Source organism: Biomphalaria glabrata, chromosome 5 (assembly GCF_947242115.1).
Source record: "Biomphalaria glabrata chromosome 5, xgBioGlab47.1, whole genome shotgun sequence".
Lineage (NCBI taxonomy): Eukaryota > Metazoa > Mollusca > Gastropoda > Planorbidae > Biomphalaria > Biomphalaria glabrata.
Window position 1 is genome coordinate 13,930,849 of NC_074715.1, and position 19,684 is coordinate 13,950,532.

Sequence of the window (19,684 nt, forward strand, 5' to 3'; positions counted from 1 at the left end):
TTACAGGCTAATGCACAAATTGTAAGACAAATTTCCTTACGGATAATAAAGATTATTATTATTATTATTATTATTATTATTACAGGTATTACAAAGGTTTAATGATATTTCAAATGTTTGAAACTTTAGTAAAAACCCAACATAAATAATTTGCCCTAGGAAAGTTCTTAGGGCTGTGTGAGGCAAAAGGCATATGCTGCATGGCTGCCAAATATAGGATATTGAGTTTAAATTCCAATGAGGCAGAACAGAAACCTTTCCCAGATAACTCTCCTCAGGGTACCATGGTATCCAATCAGTGTGCACAAGCATGTTAAAATAGCTCAAAAATAATAATACAAGATATGATGTCCATGTTTATCCTATTGTAAGGTCAGCATAACTGAAGTTTGTTTTTTTAAATGAAGCTGTTAGCTGGACAAAATCTCAAAAACATAACAGATCACCAAGATCAAGATTTAAATCAGGCAGCTAAGATTTTATAGAAGCATGTTCTTTTAAAAAAGAGTTTATTCAAAGCAATGTCCCTAACTAATAGTAAAAATTCAATTACTGACATTTTTTAAAGTTTATTATTAAATTTATTTTGAATGATATTACATTTAACACATAATAATAATAAATCAACATCAATAGTCTTCTAGAATGTAACCATTCATACACAATAAAATCTGTACATTAATGGCATTTTCAAAGTAAAAAAAATGAGCTTCATACTGCAATTAAAAGAATGAAAATGCATTCAGACAGTCTTGAGAGCACTTCCTTACTTTAAACAATGCATAACTTATACACACAGACATACACAAGCTTCAGCATCAATAATCACACCACCAAGCGGTAGCTAACATAACGTCCTGCAGTTTCACTGGGTCTAATAATTTTAACTACCTGAAAACAAAAAAAAAACATGACTTAATTGTTAAGTTTTTTTTATTTTTTTAGTTCACATTTTTTTTCTAAATCATGGACCAGAGGGGAATTGCCCAGAACAGATACTGATACAGAAGTACTGTTGCAGCCTTATGCTCCATTGGGAATCAAAAGGATTATATGTATGTAATGTCATATAGATTTTCTTAATTGTATCAATGTTATGGAGAGTGTATTTATGATGTAACCATGAGGGAAAAAAAGGGCAGATGATTTGGTTGTGTAGGCTAAAAATGAAACCACAAGGTGCTCTTTCATAATTGAAGTAAATAAAAGAGGACTGGTGTGAAAGTGGAAAGAAGACTTAAAAAGAGACACGAGACAGAAAAAACATGTGTTTGTAGTGAGTTAGATCTTGTTTAAATTACCATTTCAATAGTAGGCTATTTATTTTTATCTCAAGTTCTACATTAAGAATTTAATATCCCTACATCTGTTTGGTTGAAGTAGCTGTTTGAAGCAACAAGCCAGTGAATGAGTATCAACAATTAAAAATATATATCATCTTAATAATCATAACATTTGTCATCCTACTCATTATTAGGTAGTTTTCCTTTTATTGTATAGTCTTATTAAGGGACGTAAGGATCCATTTACATGAATACTATGAAAATATCTCATACTCATAGTGAGTATAACTTTATCTTTCATGCTTACACATGCCACATGTTATGATTATAACATTATAATATTGATAGATTTACCTGTCCTCGTTTTAATCCAAAATATCGTGCAACTGGATCACCTTGTTGAATTCTGGGAAGCTGGGATTCTTTTAATTTACTGTAATTATCAAGATTAGCATTAAATTATTAGATAAGATAAGATTTTTTTTGGCAATGATATTTCTGGTACCAGTATTTCAGAAAAAAAAAGGTTCTGTAATAATAATCTAGAAAAAAATAAATTAAAAAAAAAAATCTGCACACAAACGGTTAGATGAATAATTCACTCAATGCAAATCTATTAGCAAAATTTAAGTGGTGGTCTTACAAATGGTTGAAAAGCTTCAAAAAGTTACAAGTTACAAGTTGTTACAATTGTGGTAGAGACCAGGAATTTTTAAAAATTCAAAATTCAACTTGAGCTGATCTATGTTTGCCTCTAAAGGCAACTGGAAGACCACTCAAGACACATAGGAATTCAGATCATACTAAATCATAAATTGAAATTCTGCAGAATTCAAATTAACTTCATTGCTTTTAAGGTTTTGTCTGCGGTCACCAATCTTCAACAAGCTGATGTCAATTTTGTACTAAAAGGTTTCAGGAACATGAGTTTTTAAATAGTAAGCAACAAAATTTATATTAAAATTTTAAATAATACAAAATGTGTAATATATTGAGAAATGTGTTACTGGATTATTACAATAAGCCAGCATTAAACAGCTTTTTAAAAAATTCATTTATAAAACATTTATAAAATTAAAACAACCACATCCAAGTGACATTCTTAAAGGCTTTTATACAATGACAGATTAACTTGGTTTGTCTCTTAACAGTAACTAATAATCACAGGGGTACTCACTATCTATTTAACAATTCAACTTTCTCTTCAGGTGTCATAACTTTGTGTTCAGGCACCAACTGAATGATACAGAAAGGTAACAATTATAAATAAACAACAATCAATTAAAACCACAAACTAATGCAGGGAATAGGTAAAAAAAAAATTAATTAAAAAAATCATAAGACACACACAGTCAGACTTACCATGTGTTCTGTTATGTTTATAAGTAGCTCAGATTCTATAAACTGCTCTAATATATATTTGGGAGCCATCTCAACAAGAGCCTGGGGAAATCATTTATTTACTTGGTTAATAAAACCACAAAATCAATCTCTGGGTGTGTGAGGGCTTAAGAGGTGTAACTGCTCTATTTGAAGCAGCCTGTGGTTGTGCACAAGGCAAGTATGTTTCCATATAGGTTAAAAGCAAATAGTTTCCCCAACCAATCAAATGTTATGTTTGACTGTATCTGTAGTATGAAAGTATATTATAATGTTTGGTTATGTGTAATGAAAGAAATGTAAGACAAATTCCTCAAGGATAATAAAGAAGGATTATTCATATGAAATGGAGCTGGGGGAAACTTTTTTCCCTTACATCCTTTTGGTTTTTGTTCTAGATCCAATACTAGACATAAAAGTTTTTTTTATTAATGATTTATACTTTGAACAATATTTTTTATGGTTTTCTTCACTAACTTAAGGTGCATTAAAATGAGTTGAAGTAAATCAGTGTAAAAATCAATGCTAGCTGATAAGCTACCTGCTTAGCTGATGGTGTCATGCCCTGTTGGACTACAATGATTGCTCTCATGATATTTTCCTCCTGCATCCTCTGACAGTACGTTTTGATGGTCTTAATCCCCACTTTACTCTCATCAGGGAAAAACACAAACATCTGATCTGCAGTCATTCATAAAAATCAAACGATTTAAAACAAAACTTGATTTGGATCAACAAAGCCATATATTATAGTTTTAAGATTAAGACATTAAAACATTAACAATCAACTCCCCCTTTTCCTCTTTTGTTTATAATCTCTTTCTTATAAAGAACAAATTGAATAGACACAATGCCAAAGTAATGTAAAATAAATCTATCATTTACCTGTTGGATCATCATTGTGAGCAACCAATACAATTAAATCACTTCTGCTGGGTTTTCTCTCACTGGGAACATACATGTTTCAAGTCATTTAGTACCGGTATTTAACAATATCATTTAACTACTATTAGTAATTAGGCCATGTCAGTCATTCTTATTTTGTCTTGGAAAGTAATGCAAAATAGAATAAATGAACAGTCTCCATACTTGGTGAGATTCTGCAGATGGCAGAAAACTAGTAAGAACTGGAAGAAACTGGTCAACATGTGGCCAAATGGTCCAACAAATAACTGGATTAGTTTTATTAACAAAAGAAAAAACAAGATATAGGCCTACCAAGAGTAGAAACTATCCTTTAAATTTTACAATATGTGTAAAATGTATATTGACCCCCAAATGAGACTGTATCAGGTGTAACACAATATGTAGGTCATAAGTAAGTCTGCATGGCCAAGCTGTTAACTTTATTAATCTTCAGACCTGAAGACAATGCTTTATTATTTGTGTATGTCAACAAAAAAAATAATTTTGGAGCTAAAAAATAATAACTTTTCAAATCAGGCTTTAATTTGTTATTGAAGCATTTTCATTTTTTTATTATCCTTTCTTCTTCAGCATTCTCATTATCATGTTGGAGGGTTCAGATAGCCTGTCATATAGCTAAGATAAACAAGCAGTAGTTTCCAGATTTGTTTTTGGGTCAATATTATAAAGTTCAGATTTTCAGCTTCAAAACACGTGTTGTCTCATTATACAGCCCTTACATAGGTGAAAATTTGTCCATTGTTTAGGCATGGCTTCGTAATGTGCATCTCTTTTCCTTAAGTTTGGGTGAGAACTGACCCATCTTTGGGCTATACTACTATCTATCTTTTTTTTTCTCATCTTTTAGAGAGTATTTTTGACTCCTTACTCATGCTTGTTATTTTCCTCTATTTGAATGTGGGTTGGGATCAACTGCAGAAGTTTAATTTTGTTGCTGGGGTTTAAAAGATCTGTCTTGTGTTATTTGAAATAGAGGAATTGTTTCCTTTTTAAGGTTAGAATAACTGAGAGGAATTGTTTCCTTTTTAAGGTTAGAATAACTGTTTTACTGAATTTAACAAAATTTCCAGAAAACATTTAAAACAATTTTAACAGTTACAACAACTTCATTTTCTTAAGAATTAAGATATGGGTCACAGTTCCATCCAATGTATAGACACAATAGTAACAAAATAAAACAAGAATGAGAATGATAGCAAGAACTTTTTTCTCCAAGCCATTTTTTTTCAATTACTATAAATTTACTTTTTTTTAATTAAGTCTTTTCAAATTTCCTTTTACATTAAAATAGATATTCTATGCACAGGTTTAAAAAGTAATGCCATTAAAACTTAACATTTTGCATACCTAGGTTTATCTCCAAACTGAGCTTTGAATCCATCTAAAGTCTGATCCAACTCCTCTTGTGTGACCAAGTAACCACGATCATGGCAAAGCTATTAAAAAAATTTAGAAAGAGGAAAGAAAAAGTTCAAGTTCTAAGACTTAGTTACATGGAGTTGGCATAAACTATTTTAAAGCTTATATTTACTTTTAATTAATATAATAATAATAAGGCTTGTCTTCGAGTATGAAAATTAATGAGGAATGCAGTATTTCTAGTGTAAATATTAACTGCTAACAGAAACATTAAATAATTGAATAAATACCAGTATAAAAAATAATTTCTAGCTTTAAGAAGAACTTAAATTCACCTGCATAACTGTCTTGCGAATCCTCCATAATTTATATGTTTCTTGTTGGTCATCCATTTAATACAGTATAATGAATGATGTAGATAAACAGATCTCTCTTTAAGATTCAATGCAAGTACAAAATAAATCTTTATTCGGCTGCAATTAAAAGTAATTAGAATCTATAGGACAGAGCTTTTTCTTTGGCTAGAATTAGATACTAAGATAGATCTAGGTCTAGATCAATATCAATACTTAAAATAACTTTCATCTTTTCATCTGCTGCTAGATTCTAGTATATAGATTTTTAAAAAAATTAATCATCTAGACTAGTGTGAGTCAAGAATAGTCTAGATTATCTAGGGCTAGATCTAGAATCTATATTGACTCATTAGACATTATATTAATGTGAGTCATAATAGAGTCTAGCTAGTATAGCCAAACTCAAATAAATCTAGATCCCCCCATAGCCCATAATTTAGAGAGACTAGTAGATTATGTTAATATATTGATCTCTATATAGATCTAATCATTAAAATGATGATAATATTAATAAAAGGGTAATTCTGTATATCAGCGTCCAGGGCTCACAAAATGCAGATAATTAGCCAGAATAAAATTTAATTCATATAGTAGATATGTAAATAGTGTTTTCAATAAAATTGGCTGTAAAAAAAAAAACTAAATTTTTGAATATACATCAATAAAGTGCCTTAGCGACTTCAATATGAACTGTTCACTGCCATTTTGTTTTTTGGTGATTTACAGTGGTGTTGCCAACTTGTAGTAATTTAAGGATATTTTTAGGCACATTTTGTTTGTATACTATTAGCAACTGTGTGTGTGCTAAACATAAACTATATAGTTAATGGTTGGCTATGGTTAATTGGATGTTTGATTGGTAAGTTTAGTTTTGGTTGGATGGATGGTTGTTAGTGGATGAATGGTTGGCTGGGTGGTTGGTTGATATGTTGGTTGTGATTGTTTGGATAGTTGGTTGGTGATGGCTTAGTGGTTGTAGTTAGTTGGTTGTTGTTGATTGACTGAATGGATGGATGGTTGGTGATGGTTAGCTGGTTGGTAGGTTGGCAGATATTTTGGTTGTGGTAGGTTGGTATTTTGGCTGTGGTTAGTTGGATGGTTGGCTACATGGATAATTGTTGTTTTTTTTTGATGGTTGGTTTGCTGGTTAGTTATGGTTGGTTGGTATGTTGGTTAAGTTTGGTTGGCTAAATGGATAACTTTTTATGATTGTTGTGGTTGGATGGATGGTTGGTATGTTTGTTTGCCAGATGGATAATTGTGTTGGCTGTGGTTGGTTGCCTGGTTAGTTGTGGTTGGTTGGTTAAATGGATAACTTTTTTATGATTGGTTGTCGTTGGATGGATGGTTGGTTGAATTTGGTTGTTAATGGATGGTTGTTTTGTTGGATGATTTGTTGGTTGTTTGTGGTTGGTTTGCTGTGGTTGGTTAGATGGATGATGGTTGTAGTTGGTTGGATAGATGGATAATTTTTCATGATTGGTTGGTGGTTGTTAAAGGATGGTTAATTTGTTGGATGATTGGTTGGTTGCTTAGAAAGTGTCAGTATCATTGGTTGGTTGATGTTTACTTAGTGCTTAGAAAGTGTCAGTATCCTAGCACTTGACTCTTGTCCTTGAGATTAACTCCGATTGGGAACAGAGCAATGGATCTCATTCACCAATCGTAAACAAACAACATTTAGTCACGTGATCTTATTGATAAAACAATGAAAAAAACTGTCACGTGACAACCATCATGAATTAACCATGAGATCGTAAATTATATAGAAGAGATAGAGCACCACGTGGCTAAATGTTGTTTGTTTACGATTGGTGAATGAGGTCCTTTATGCTCTGGTAAGAAACTAGGTCGTCTGGCATAATTTTTATTTGTAGTTGGCAGCTTTTGAAATGATGCCCCCTTCCCCCCAAAAAAAACAACCTACATAAGACTAAGAGACTAAGTTGTTGATCAAGCCTTGACAACAAAAGAATGTTGTAAAAAAGACCCAGGATGCTGATATACAGGATCATCAATAAAAGATCTAATTCTAATATAGTAATAGTACAGAGTCAGATCTTTTATTTTTAATAAATTAAATTTGGTTTAGAATAGATCTATTCTAGAATCTAGTAATCTAGACTCTAAAAAAACTCAGACTCGTCTCAAGTCGAATCAAGTGGGCTCACTCACACAGAATTATAATTATAGTGAATATTATTATAATATTAAATCAATAAATGAGTGAATAATATTATTATAATTAATTAATTAGAATTACTCAATAAATCATTTACTCATTTACTGACTACTGAGTGACGTGAGACGGTGAGTCTCAGAGTCAGTCTGATTTGATGCAGCAGCAGCCTGCAGTAGATTTAGATTCTAATTTCTAGATCTAGAATACTAATAGAATATTATAGATGATCTATGTATACTGTATATTCTATTTTATTATATTTCATAAAATAGAGTAGATGTGGACATCTAGAATCTAGATTCTGTTTGCTAAGAGTAGACAGCCTAAGCCTAAGACTAGACTGTGACTAGACTTAGTCGACTTAGAGAAACGTTTTGTGCGTGCTTACCTCTTTAGTTTTGGAAAATAAATATTTTCATAAATTCACTGACCAGCATAATGTGCTTCAATTGGGTTTCAGTACCTAGATATTTAGATCTAGAATATATATATATATATATATAATGCAAATCAAAAACGCAAACTAAAACTCTTTGGCACATCACAAGGTTAATCCAGGGCTCACAAAGATCTTCCTTTAAAGAACAGTACCAGGACAAAAAAGAGTCAGACAGAGAATTAAAGGATGGAAAGACAACATAAAAAAATGCATGGACGGGCCTGTCATTGAAAGAGATTATATCCAAATGTTTAAGACGGATGAGGAATGATAGAAGGATAGAAGACTTAAAAGTAAAGTAGCAATTATACATAAAACACTGAACTATAATCTTCAAATACAAAATTTAATAAAATACTCAGAAAGACACAAAGATAAAGGCACATTCCTCGTAACATATGCTAGGACAAATTTGTACAAAAGCTCCTTTTTCCCTAGCGCTATTAGAGCATGGAATGGGTTGCCTAAGTTAGCCAGGAAAACCAGTGACTTGGCGGAGTTTAGGTCATTGGTTAATAATATATGACTAAATGCATGACGCGTAGGACGTAATCATCTTCTTTTTTGAAGTAACGTCTGTATCATTTAAGATTAAGAAGAAGGGAGAAAGACGGTCAACCGATCTTAAATGTGTGGTTTCCAATGCATCACCATAGATTCTATAAAGGTTAAAGGAGATAGGCCCAAAGATAGCATGAAGAATGTGTCACACAAAAGTTACTAAAAAATATAAAAAAATGACATTTCAGCTTCATGTATAAATAACAATTTTAAGATCGTTATTTGGTCGTTTCGAATGTGTAGTAGAGTGATTATATTATAATTCCATGTATATATATAAGTACGCTTACGTTATATAACTTACGACATGTCGAAAATTCTTTTTTTTTTTCTTCTCCTTTGGTCAGCATTAGACTAGTGATTATATAGTCAGTCTATATATAGATCTAGATCCATGGCCAGTCTATGACTTACTATGAGCTATGCGTGTTGATCGATATTAGGCCTATAATGCGCAAAGGTGCACTCGTTCAAGAGAATAAGGTTTTGTCTTATAATAATTATATATTATAGATTGATTTTCTCTTTGGCGCTAATGGTGGTTGTTTGTTTATTCTTTATTTTTGTTTATTTTTGTTGACTGTACTGTGGACCTAGATGTTATTTAACAATTATTACTGGATGAGTTTGGTTTATAATTATATATCATTAACAATATTTATAACTTAAATAGGTCCATATTAATATTATTATATCTAGATCTCTACAGTAGATATAATCATCCAGTAACACAACTTTCAATTACTTTGGGACAATACTAGAAATCACTGCAAGTAGATCTAGTACTAGGCTTACTAGGAGAATTCCTTTGGGATATAATAATATAACATAGATTTAGAATAGTACTAGAAGTAGATCTATATAGATTAGTAGCCTACTAAAAAACTACTAATAGTAGGCGTAGTAGGGACGAGAGTCCCGTGAGATAGTGTAAAAAAAAAAGTATCGATTACTAGATCTAAATCTAGAACAGTGATCTACTCTATACTCTCGATATAGACTAGATCCAGATATTTTGATGACCTACTTGACACTGCATTTTTTTAAATAACTGCGTTAGTCAAGTTCAAGTGTAGCATTAGTCAGTGCCTTAAGTTTGTATCCAAGTAACAAGGCAAATAGATTTAGATATACAGATCTAGAATTTATATAGTCTTGGGTTGTTATAGATTTGTATGTTTACTTTTAGTGCAAATTACATCGTGAGAAAACTAGCAGCTCATGAATCGAATACTACAACTAGATCTATTCGCCAGTTACTGCGATTAACAAAAATAGGATCCTGCAGTTCGAGTTCGAGCAGTACTATGGTAAGTTTGCTCATCATTGCTGACTGTATTAATATTAATAATAAATCTGGGTCTAGATTTTATATCTATATTATAATCACGTATTCAAACTGTATTGTCTATAGACTATTGTGAGACAGAATTCTACTAGAATAATGTAGTGAATTGTTACTAGACTAGACTAGAGTCAAAATAGTTAAATACTTATTATAAACTTATTTATACTCTAATTATCTAATAGCAATAGGCTAAATACTAAAAATAGATATAGATGTATAGTCTAATCTATTGTAATTTTTTTAAAAATGTAGTGTCACTAGTGTGAGTCATGACATGTTATGAGTGTATTATTAATAATTTAATTATTTAGTGGCTAGAGTCTAGCTTTAGAATGGTCAATTCAAAATTGTAAAATAATCGAAATTAAGTATCTACTCTAGATCTAGGCTAGATTCTAATTCTAGATCTGTGTGAAGTGTGTGCCTTTTATTTTAAACGATTGCATGTTACAATAAATTTTGCCCAAGTTTGAAAGGAAAGATGAATCTGTAAAAAATGCAAGACATAGATCTACATTCTAGCAGGTACCTTGCTGAAATCATACAACAAACAAAACTTACATCATACTCAGTATGAATCATCTAGATATAGGTAGGCCTACAATTACTAAGCTGAGATTAAACTTTGATTAAAGCGACTGTTTACAAAGTGATGAAATGAAGTGAGAGTGAAATTTAGATAAAAAGATCAAAGCGTCCAAAAGAAGTTGATACTTTTCTCATCATTTCTATCAATACTATGATGAAAAATGTAATTAGGGAAAATGATAATTATTAAATAGATCTAGATTAAGTCTTTTGTAAAATTAGAATTTACTTGTGTTACTCTGGCCCAGTCTTGGGGAGGAGAGAGGGTGTATTTAGTATTGAGTTTTTTTACGTTTTGTTGCAAGGGGATGGGGTGGGTAAACAGGTGAGTTTAGGCATTACATAATGTCTCAAAGTTTCCAATGAATTTTCAACTGCACTAAATTTCTAAAACAAATCAATGTTTGTTTTTTTATGTTTTGATTCTAGATCTAGTTATTAACATAAGGTTATAAATGCATTTTGTATGGGCATTTAATTAGTTTTTGTATTATTCTGAATTTTATGTAGGTCTAATATTTACTAAAAAAATATAGCTCTAATTATTTTTCCTTTAACCTTCAAAATCTCCTGTCATGGATTTGTTAATTTAATTGGTTTAAAAGGTTGTTATAACCATGGGTATCAATCATCAATGAGGATATGTTCTTATTATCTTCAAAATGCTCCTAAATGACATGCATCTCAAATTGTCTCTGAGCTTACTCTTGTAACCTAGTCCAGCTCATGGGCTGCTCATACATGTCTGAAATATCAATTCAGGTGAAACTGCATTTACTGAGAGATGAAGTGGGAAGGCAGATAGCCCAAACCTCCAGCAGAATGGCAGAGATATAAAGTTAGAACCATTATGGGAACAAATGTATACCATATGGCCAGAAATTTAGCTCGATTAGTCTTACTTTTTTGACTCAGGGGTCACCAAACAGAGGATGGCTAACAAATGTTTAGTTAATATTTTTATTACATTGTAAAAATGTTTTCTAATAATTAATATTTATAAATATTATTTCAGTGTTATCTCATATAAATTTATAAAGTAGATTTACAGTATTTTGAGAGTTATATGTTTCTGAACCATAGGTGTACTATGAATAAGATATATGTATTACTAATAAGAAAAGACATACTTTCAAAATACTCAATATTAATTTCAATAACAAGGAAATGTAATCATTTTAATTTCTGTTCCCTAGTAAAAAATAAACAACTTGCCCTGTGACCTATCTCTGTATCATTAGAGAAAGTAATGCAAGTGGTTAGCTGCTCTCTCCAATGGATTTTTAGACATTAATTTCTAAACATGTGTATATCATTGGTTTAAATGCTTTTTTTTTTTTAGTATATATATTATATATATAATTTTTTTTTAATTTATTTTTTTAACAATATAAGATGGCCCCATAATAAATGCAATTATGTAACCCCCTTTTTTAAAAAATAAATCACAGAGTAGTCATAGAGCAGGCACTTATTTTTTTGTTAGTCTACTGATACTTTTTGAGTATTTATTATATACTGAAGTAGAACTAGAGGCAACAAAATGGGATTTGAGCTCTCCCTCACTATCCATTCAGTCCACACTATTTCCTTTCACTTCCCTCTCCACCAGCCACCAGCTGATCTGTTAGCTTACTTATGCTGGGCCACCCCCCTTCCTTTTTCCCAAACTCACCTCCTCCAACCATACTTTCAGTGCGTTTATGTTCTTCTCAACTTAGTTTATTTTACTACCACCTTCCATGCTTGCATCTTCACCTATCCCTTGATCCACATGCCTTGGTCAAACAGTCTCACTATTCCTTTTTTCAGTCAATGGTATTATTATTTATACACTCAAAACTTGTTAGATTTTAAGTTAGAATCTTTGTTGGATTCTAGTTTTGGCCCTAACATTTTGTTTTTAAAAATGATGCAGTCATTTGAAAAAAAAAAACAACAGTGTATATAATCATATATTATCATGCAACTTTTAAAATGTTTTTTTTTAAATAGTTATCATAAATTAGGTAGGCCTTATGGGGATTAAATTGGTTCTAAGCTCATTTGGTGATTTGAAATTACAATATATTTTAAAAAATGAGGGATAGATTCAATTATGAATTGAAAGTTGTGGAGTATTTAATTTATATCCTAATTTTGTAATAGATTTCTTAGGACAATGCTACACTGTTAAGCATAGGAGCTTAATGTGTTATATGGTATCTTTTTAAAGATATTTAAAAATGATTACTTTGTGCAGATACTTCCAGTTTAAACACAATATATCTGTCTTACTGATAAATAATCTGTCTGCTTCTGATATGATTTATTAGCGGCCCCTGAAAGGGGAAAAGATGCTATAGTTTTGTGTGAAATGTCTGTCCATCCGTCCCGTTTAGATCTTGTTAACTAGAAACGATAGTGAAAATCCAACATCATAATATTTTAGTCCATTCAAAGTTCTGATGCAACAGCTACTTTTTTCTTTTCAGAAAGCGAAAAATCTAATTGTTTAAATCACTTATGCAAGCAGTTTTTTCATAAAAATACACATTTACAACTATTCACTATTAATACTAACAAATATGGAAGGCTCTTTACTAGGGGAGACGACTTTTTGCCATATTTTTAACACATTTTTGCAAATGGTTTTAGACTTTTTATTAAAAAAAAATTTTTTTTTTACATTTGTATTGCTACGTTATGTAAGTTCTGTCCTACTAACTACTATATTTACCCAAAAATAATGTTTACTTTTTTTAAGAGAAAAAAAATCTATTTAGTATGCATATAAGTTGGATAGTTTAAAACAACAATTAATAAGTAGGTTTTCATATTTCACATGAACTGCAGTGCTATACTACGACCATAGAATACTTAACTAAAGGAAATTTTTAAATTTTTTTTTTACGGAAATGTTTTTTAATATTTTTTTTTGAGGATTTCAATAAGAGATTGAACCTTTACAAAACAATTAGATCAATTAGATATATTCATTATAAGACATCAGTTAGGCCAGGTTTGCATCTAACTTCACATTCACTTTCACCTATCCTTTGGTCTGCTGGACCGCTTGGGCACCACACAAGATCTGTCAACCTTCTTTCTCCATTCTTCTCTGTCATTTGTCTTTGATAGAATTTAATTCTGATGTTCTTTCTGAAAATATTGATACCTGCCTTTTTATCTGCCTGGGTGGACCACTTCGGGGGCCGATTTTGAGTTTGTGTTTCCGCACAAACTGTCTTTGTAACCTTGTTTGTATTAGTTCCGAATCTGAACTAATCCGTCTGCTTATTGATATTGTTCTATTCTATTCATATTGTTGTTATGATCAAGTTAAATTCCCCTTTCAGATTTTGCAGTCTATAAGGAAGATGATGTTTAGGTCATCTGTTTATTTGGCCAACAGTTAATGAGAAGGGTGTCATGTGGCCAGCACAACAACCAACCTCTTTTACTTTCCCCAACTAAAGTCAGGTACCCATTAGATTTTGGAGAAGTCAGGGGCTCCCTAAAAATCCTGAAATTCAAAATCCCAGTCTTCACAGAGATTCAGACCCACGCTAACTGGTTAAATTTTTTTTATTTAAAAAAAATGAATAAATAAAATGTATGAAAAAATGTTTCATTCAATAGTTTATGTATAAAATTTTCTAACCCCCCCCCCCCTTTATTTAACTTTTTGTCTAACAAAACGGCACTCTTCTCTTTTTATGCCATACTATTTGTCAAAGTTCCTTTTGTTTTACTAAATCACGTGTGTGTTAAACACTCTCATGATTTTTTTTCCTTTTATTATGCATAATGTGTAGCCCTCAACAATACTGAAAAGTAAATATTTTAAGTCAGCCATGGTTTGCTTTGGCTTTAAACGTTTACTTAAGAGTTTTATGTTTTGTTTATGAACTGGGTTCCTTCTCTCACCTGAACTTTCTATTCTCTCTCTTTTCCTGCTGAAAAGGTCACACTATTAAATGCTCGCCCATCACTGAACAGGTTTATAACCATCATCAGATGTGCACTCTAGAGCTGGAATCTGTGGTGTGTGTTTTGTGAATGGCATTCAAATTTAGGACATATAAAATATTTATGTAAAATGTGATCACCCTTCACAAAATAAGTCTAATTGCACTGCAACTCTACCCATTTTAAAATTTAAATGTGTGTAGAGGATGTCAGGAATATTATTTCACAACAAATTTTTTCTAATTGCATACAAAATCTGCTAATTAGGGTAGTGATGTAAAAAAAAATGCTCATTATGTAAAATATTTTTCTGGTGAAATCTTTCAATTATCAGTGAAACAAAATGTCTAAAACATCACTGTTAACTTAATTTTTTTTTAGTTTACTCTTCTTGTTTAGCATCACTTGTTTTTATATAGGGCTAAAAAAAATTTGCTAAAATTTTATCTTGATTTGCCAGCTTTCAAATTTCAAACAATCACACTTCTAATAGCACAAAAATGTCTTTATTACTCAAAATTAGCCTGAGGTGCATTAGGACTTTTATTTTGTGATGGATGTGTAACAAAAATTTCCAAAAATATTTTGTGAAAACTCTCTTAAATATACATATATGTATATTTTGCTATTGTAGCATACCCATTTTTGTATTGTATCCACAGAAAGCTGTTCTACTGTATTGAATGTATAATCTAAGAAACAGTTTTATCTTGTACGAAAAAATTGTAACATAATTATTGAATTTTGGTAAACTTTTTTAGGCTACTGCCGAAGTCAATTGGAAAAATGCACAGTCCATCTATGAGTTTAATGCTCTAGATATTGATGGCAACAAAGTATCTTTAGATAAATACAGGTATGTTATTCAAAGCATTTAAAGCTACTCATGCCATCTCAGTCAAGGTGGGTTTTACATGTTTAGGGGTCGACTCTAATAACGGGTTCCCCACCTCAGCAGGCTAATGCAGTAATAAATAAATAAATTAATTAATAATTTATTTAAAAAGTGCTGTAAACAAACAAAATGTAGGCTCAAGGCGCTGTAATAACATTACAAACACGAGAGCTATATTGACAAATTAATCTAAAAAAAGTTTTAAACAGGTAGGTCTTAATGTTCTTCTTAAGTAGCATGTTGTCTGTCTTAGATCAATGGGGAGAGAGTTCCAAACCCTTGTCCGTGCACTGAAAAAGCCCGCAGACCATAGCTTTTGAGGGAGAAACATGGCTGCAACACAAAGTTAATAAGTAGCTTTTAACTTCAAATAAATGCTCAATGCGCTGTTAACTTATAAATATTTAATAACTAGTTAAATAAATGAGTGATGAATGTGGGAGATACAAGCAATAAAAGTATATTATAAATTTATAACAATGTACAGTATAACATGGCGTAACATGTACACAAACAAAATTCTTAGCAACAAATTCTAGGATTGTTGGGATGTGAACTTCCTAGGCCCTGATGTTTCTATTCGTGCACTAAATAGGCCAACTATAGAAAAAAGGACCAGTGGGCTTGAGAATATTTTTCAGTGTAAGGAATATGTAACAAAAAAATATATTTGTTTAGTAAATGCCAAAACATTTTTTTTTATTTTACTAAAAAAAAAAAAAAAGAGAGAGAGAGAGAAAAGCATTCATTCTTAATACATTTTTAAAAATGGAAGAAATTTGAGTATCGTCTGCTTCTTTCTAAAAAAATTATACATGATCTCTTGCAGGGGCAAAGTCTGTCTCATTGTGAATGTTGCCTCTAAATGAGGTTTCACCACCAAGAACTACACTCAGCTACAGGCACTGCACACCAAGTACGCTGAGATGGGTCTGGCTATTCTAGGCTTCCCTTCTAATGAATTTGGAGGTCAGGTGAGTGTCATGATTTATCGTTCTTGCTTTTGTTGAAAGTAATGAAACCACTTTTAAACATTTGGTTTCTTTGTGGCTTAGGCTCAAATACTGGTTCTTATTTACCACTGAGACAGTTCTGTGTGTTTCTGTGTTCACTAGTTTCTTGTATACACCCTGCTATTAAGCTGATAAAAGTCATTGTAGTAGGATAAATCTACACTAATGATAGTGATGATTTTTGTGTTAATAATTTCAAAAATGATGTCATTTTCTTATTGTTTCAATTTAAAGGAACCAGGTTCCAATGAGGAGATCAAAAAATTTGTTACCGAGCAATTTAATGTTCAGTTTGACATGTTCAGCAAAATTGAAGTCAATGGCAAGAATGCACACCCACTTTACAAGTACCTAAAGCATGTCCAGAAAGGAACCCTGGGAGAGTAAGTAGTAATCCAATACATTTTTTAAAATGAATCCATACAAAATGTTTATAATGACTTTGTATTTTAGTGTTCATTAAAAGAAAATAATTAAACTACAGACTAACAGAAATATTGTCTGAAATGAAGTATTGTTTAAGTAATTATTGACATTTTTTAGTCAAAATATTACCCTTTATTCACATGGCTTTTCAAAAATGTAGACCTAAAACTAAATTTCACTTACATTTTTTTGGTCAATGAGGCTGTTTTAAGTTTATTTTAAAAGATTCTGATTTTCCTACAGAAATAAAGATTATTATTTCCTAGCCCAACATCCTGCAGAATAGTAGGGACTAGACACAGCAGGTTTCAAATACATAGTCATCATCACAACAGTTTGAGGCGCTTACCAAATGACCAGACAGCCTATTTCTCAGAATATCGTCAAACATCCAATATGACATTTCCTCTTCAACTAAATCATTTTCACTTGGCTATAAACTTCTTTGTACATTGTTTAACTGTCATAGCTGCTTAATGAAGTCATAACTAAAAACATCTTTGTTGTTTCGTCTGCTTGATGGTCATGGTATTTTTATATTTTCCAAGTGATGTGACCAGCAAGTAAAGTATTTTTTTCTCTGTTCTGCAGAATTGTTTTAATCTGTAGTTAAGTCAGCTGATACATTTGTCATAATTTATATGTTGGAATAGTTAAAAAGTTGATGTTAAAACCCTAGTTGAGACTAAAAGTTGTTCTTACCGTTGGAAACTGCTTTTCTTGTATTTGTATTTCATTAAACATTTAATTATGTGTATGTGTGCTAATCTTTTGTTATTTAGACTACCTCAAAATATTACATTTAAAAAAAAATTCTTGAGCAGATATCTATTATTGAACTTTACCATCTGAAACTTAAGTTTAGACAGAAACCGGCTAAGGTAATGATTCAAATTAATGGCTGCACAAAATAGGGCTGTGAAAACTTGTTCACTTAATATTATCAGGGTCATTTAATCATTGTTAAATTAGGATAAAATATATATTGAAAGATTGGGAATCACAAAAATGTGGAGTAAAATCTTCATTAACTTTATTTGATGAGGAACAGTAGAATAGTCAGTAGCAGACACTTTAGTCACAACACACTGAAACTCTTTGGTTTTTCTTTGTTTTAAAAATTTTTGTTTCTTATAATATGTCATGCTTATTTTTATCTATCTATTCTAGTTTTATCAAGTGGAATTTCTCAAAATTTCTGGTCAATAGAGAAGGCAAACCAGTGAATCGCTATGCTCCCAATGTTGAACCTTTCGTAAGTTTTTAAGAAATAAAAGATAAAAAGCTTAATGAAAAAAAAAACAGTTATGTACAATGTCAGTTATTTCAAAACTAAATTCAAGTTATACCGGTATGCTAATACTTGTACATGTTGATTGTTTAGCATTGTCGATTGTTAATTTGAAAAGGAGGCATCATTTAGACATGAATATGATTACAAGACATTTAACATATTCCAGACTGCTCTGGAAGTGATTTTATATAGCATACAAAATAAATTTTTACGTTCAAAATTTTTTTAATTAGAAATATTATTTTTACTAAATATATATTTATATCATATATAATAATGTGTTGTTTTTTAATTTCAGGCTATTGAAAAGGATATATCGAAGCTTTTATAAACTCAGGCCTGCGCACAGATCTCTAGTTGATTTTAGTCTCACTGATTGTGTCCTCATTAAATAGCATTTTTTCCCCATATCACTTACATGTGAAGTAGGTTTAGAATATAAAAATAATGTTCTCTTTTGGTCAGAATTTTTGATAATGAACATTCCATTGTCACATATACTTAGTTACATGAAAATATATTAATTTGCTAATAAAACAATAGCTCAATATTTTTTATCATTGATACAAATAAACAATGGCACCAAAATTTTTTTTAAAAAGGCTATGGTACTGATACTATAAGTTATTCAGGCTATTGAAAAGGATATATCGAAGCTTTTATAAACTCAGGCCTGCGCACAGATCTCTAGTTGATTTTAGTCTCACTGATTGTGTCCTCATTAAATAGCATTTTTTCCCCATATCACTTACATGTGAAGTAGGTTTAGAATATAAAAATAATGTTCTCTTTTGGTCAGAATTTTTGATAATGAACATTCCATTGTCACATATACTTAGTTACATGAAAATATATTAATTTGCTAATAAAACAATAGCTCAATATTTTTTATCATTGATACAAATAAACAATGGCACCAAAATTTTTTTAAAAAAGGCTATGGTACTGATACTATAAGTTATTTCTGATTTTTTGTTAGTTTGGTAGTATTTCAATTTTTAAATGGTAAAAATATCAGTCTGTGTAGTCCATACATATCATAGTTTTATGGTGTTTTTTTTAAAAATAAATTCTATATAATTTATGTTTTAAATTTCCATCAAAGATGTTTTAAAAGTTTATTGTGAAACCATCCTCTAGACAGAACAATGATAATGAGACTCCAAACCCTGACTAGGGTGAGATTCATTGGATAACCAGTAAGTGCAGACGCTGGCTGGGCTAGAGGTAGTTTTTATGAACATTTATATCTGATCTTTGATGGGAATGTCATCCTGTTTGGTTATTGTATTCTTTGATGTGTTGTGAAATGTCATGCTCTCTTAACATTTACATCACTGCCAAAAAAGGAGAGCTATTTATTTGATTTTAAACATTTTTAGAAATAAATTTTTAAACAGAACCAAATGTGAGTGTTTTGTGTATTGTAATAAAATATTAATGAGGATGTCCTTAAAGTAGTCCACTTCTGCTCATCTTTTCTTGGAACATAGTAAGAAGTGTTTAGAAGGATATCCTTGTCACAGTTTTAAGTCTTCTACTGATCTCTCTAACGTGAACAAATAATGGTGTGACTTATCTATTGTTACAGGGTGGACTTCAGCATCCAGTGTTAAGTGCTTAATGTTCTGCTTGTCCTTTTAGCTTCATAACAAACAAAGAAAACCAATTATGAAGTGTCT

General features: G+C 31.0%; 2 protein-coding genes across 8 annotated transcripts; one reads left to right on the forward strand and one right to left on the reverse strand.

Moving 5' to 3' along the window:
• Positions 1 to 553: 553 nt before the first annotated feature.
• Positions 554 to 7,947, reverse strand: LOC106061391 (DNA-directed RNA polymerases I, II, and III subunit RPABC1). 5 transcript variants are annotated; one of them, XM_013219540.2, is made up of 9 exons: positions 7,876 to 7,947; positions 5,285 to 5,422; positions 4,938 to 5,026; positions 3,549 to 3,610; positions 3,205 to 3,344; positions 2,646 to 2,726; positions 2,461 to 2,519; positions 1,638 to 1,716; positions 554 to 891 (listed from the first exon to the last, which is right to left on the reverse strand). In XM_013219540.2, the coding sequence occupies exons 2-9, from the start codon at positions 5,339 to 5,341 to the stop codon at positions 826 to 828; spliced, it is 633 nt and encodes a 210-aa protein (XP_013074994.1). In that variant the 5' UTR covers positions 5,342 to 5,422; positions 7,876 to 7,947; the 3' UTR covers positions 554 to 825. The 5 variants fall into 5 exon arrangements, with proteins under 5 accessions (XP_013074994.1, XP_055885692.1, XP_013074987.1 ...); XM_056029717.1 differs by lacking the exon at positions 7,876 to 7,947 and adding an exon at positions 7,726 to 7,860; XM_013219533.2 differs by lacking the exon at positions 7,876 to 7,947 and adding an exon at positions 7,597 to 7,860.
• Positions 7,948 to 8,947: 1,000 nt separating this feature from the next.
• On the forward strand, positions 8,948 to 19,409 carry LOC106061375 (glutathione peroxidase-like). Of its 3 annotated transcripts, XM_056029715.1 has the most exons (7): positions 8,948 to 8,970; positions 9,677 to 9,797; positions 15,136 to 15,230; positions 16,099 to 16,243; positions 16,517 to 16,665; positions 17,879 to 17,963; positions 18,301 to 19,409. In XM_056029715.1, exons 2-7 carry the CDS (start codon positions 9,795 to 9,797, stop codon positions 18,331 to 18,333), a joined length of 510 nt encoding a protein of 169 aa, XP_055885690.1. In that variant the 5' UTR covers positions 8,948 to 8,970; positions 9,677 to 9,794; the 3' UTR covers positions 18,334 to 19,409. The 3 variants fall into 3 exon arrangements, with proteins under 3 accessions (XP_055885690.1, XP_013074949.2, XP_013074966.1); XM_013219495.2 differs by lacking the exon at positions 8,948 to 8,970 and having other exon boundaries at positions 9,480 to 9,797; XM_013219512.2 differs by lacking the exons at positions 8,948 to 8,970; positions 9,677 to 9,797 and adding an exon at positions 14,408 to 14,449.
• Positions 19,410 to 19,684: the final 275 nt, after the last annotated feature.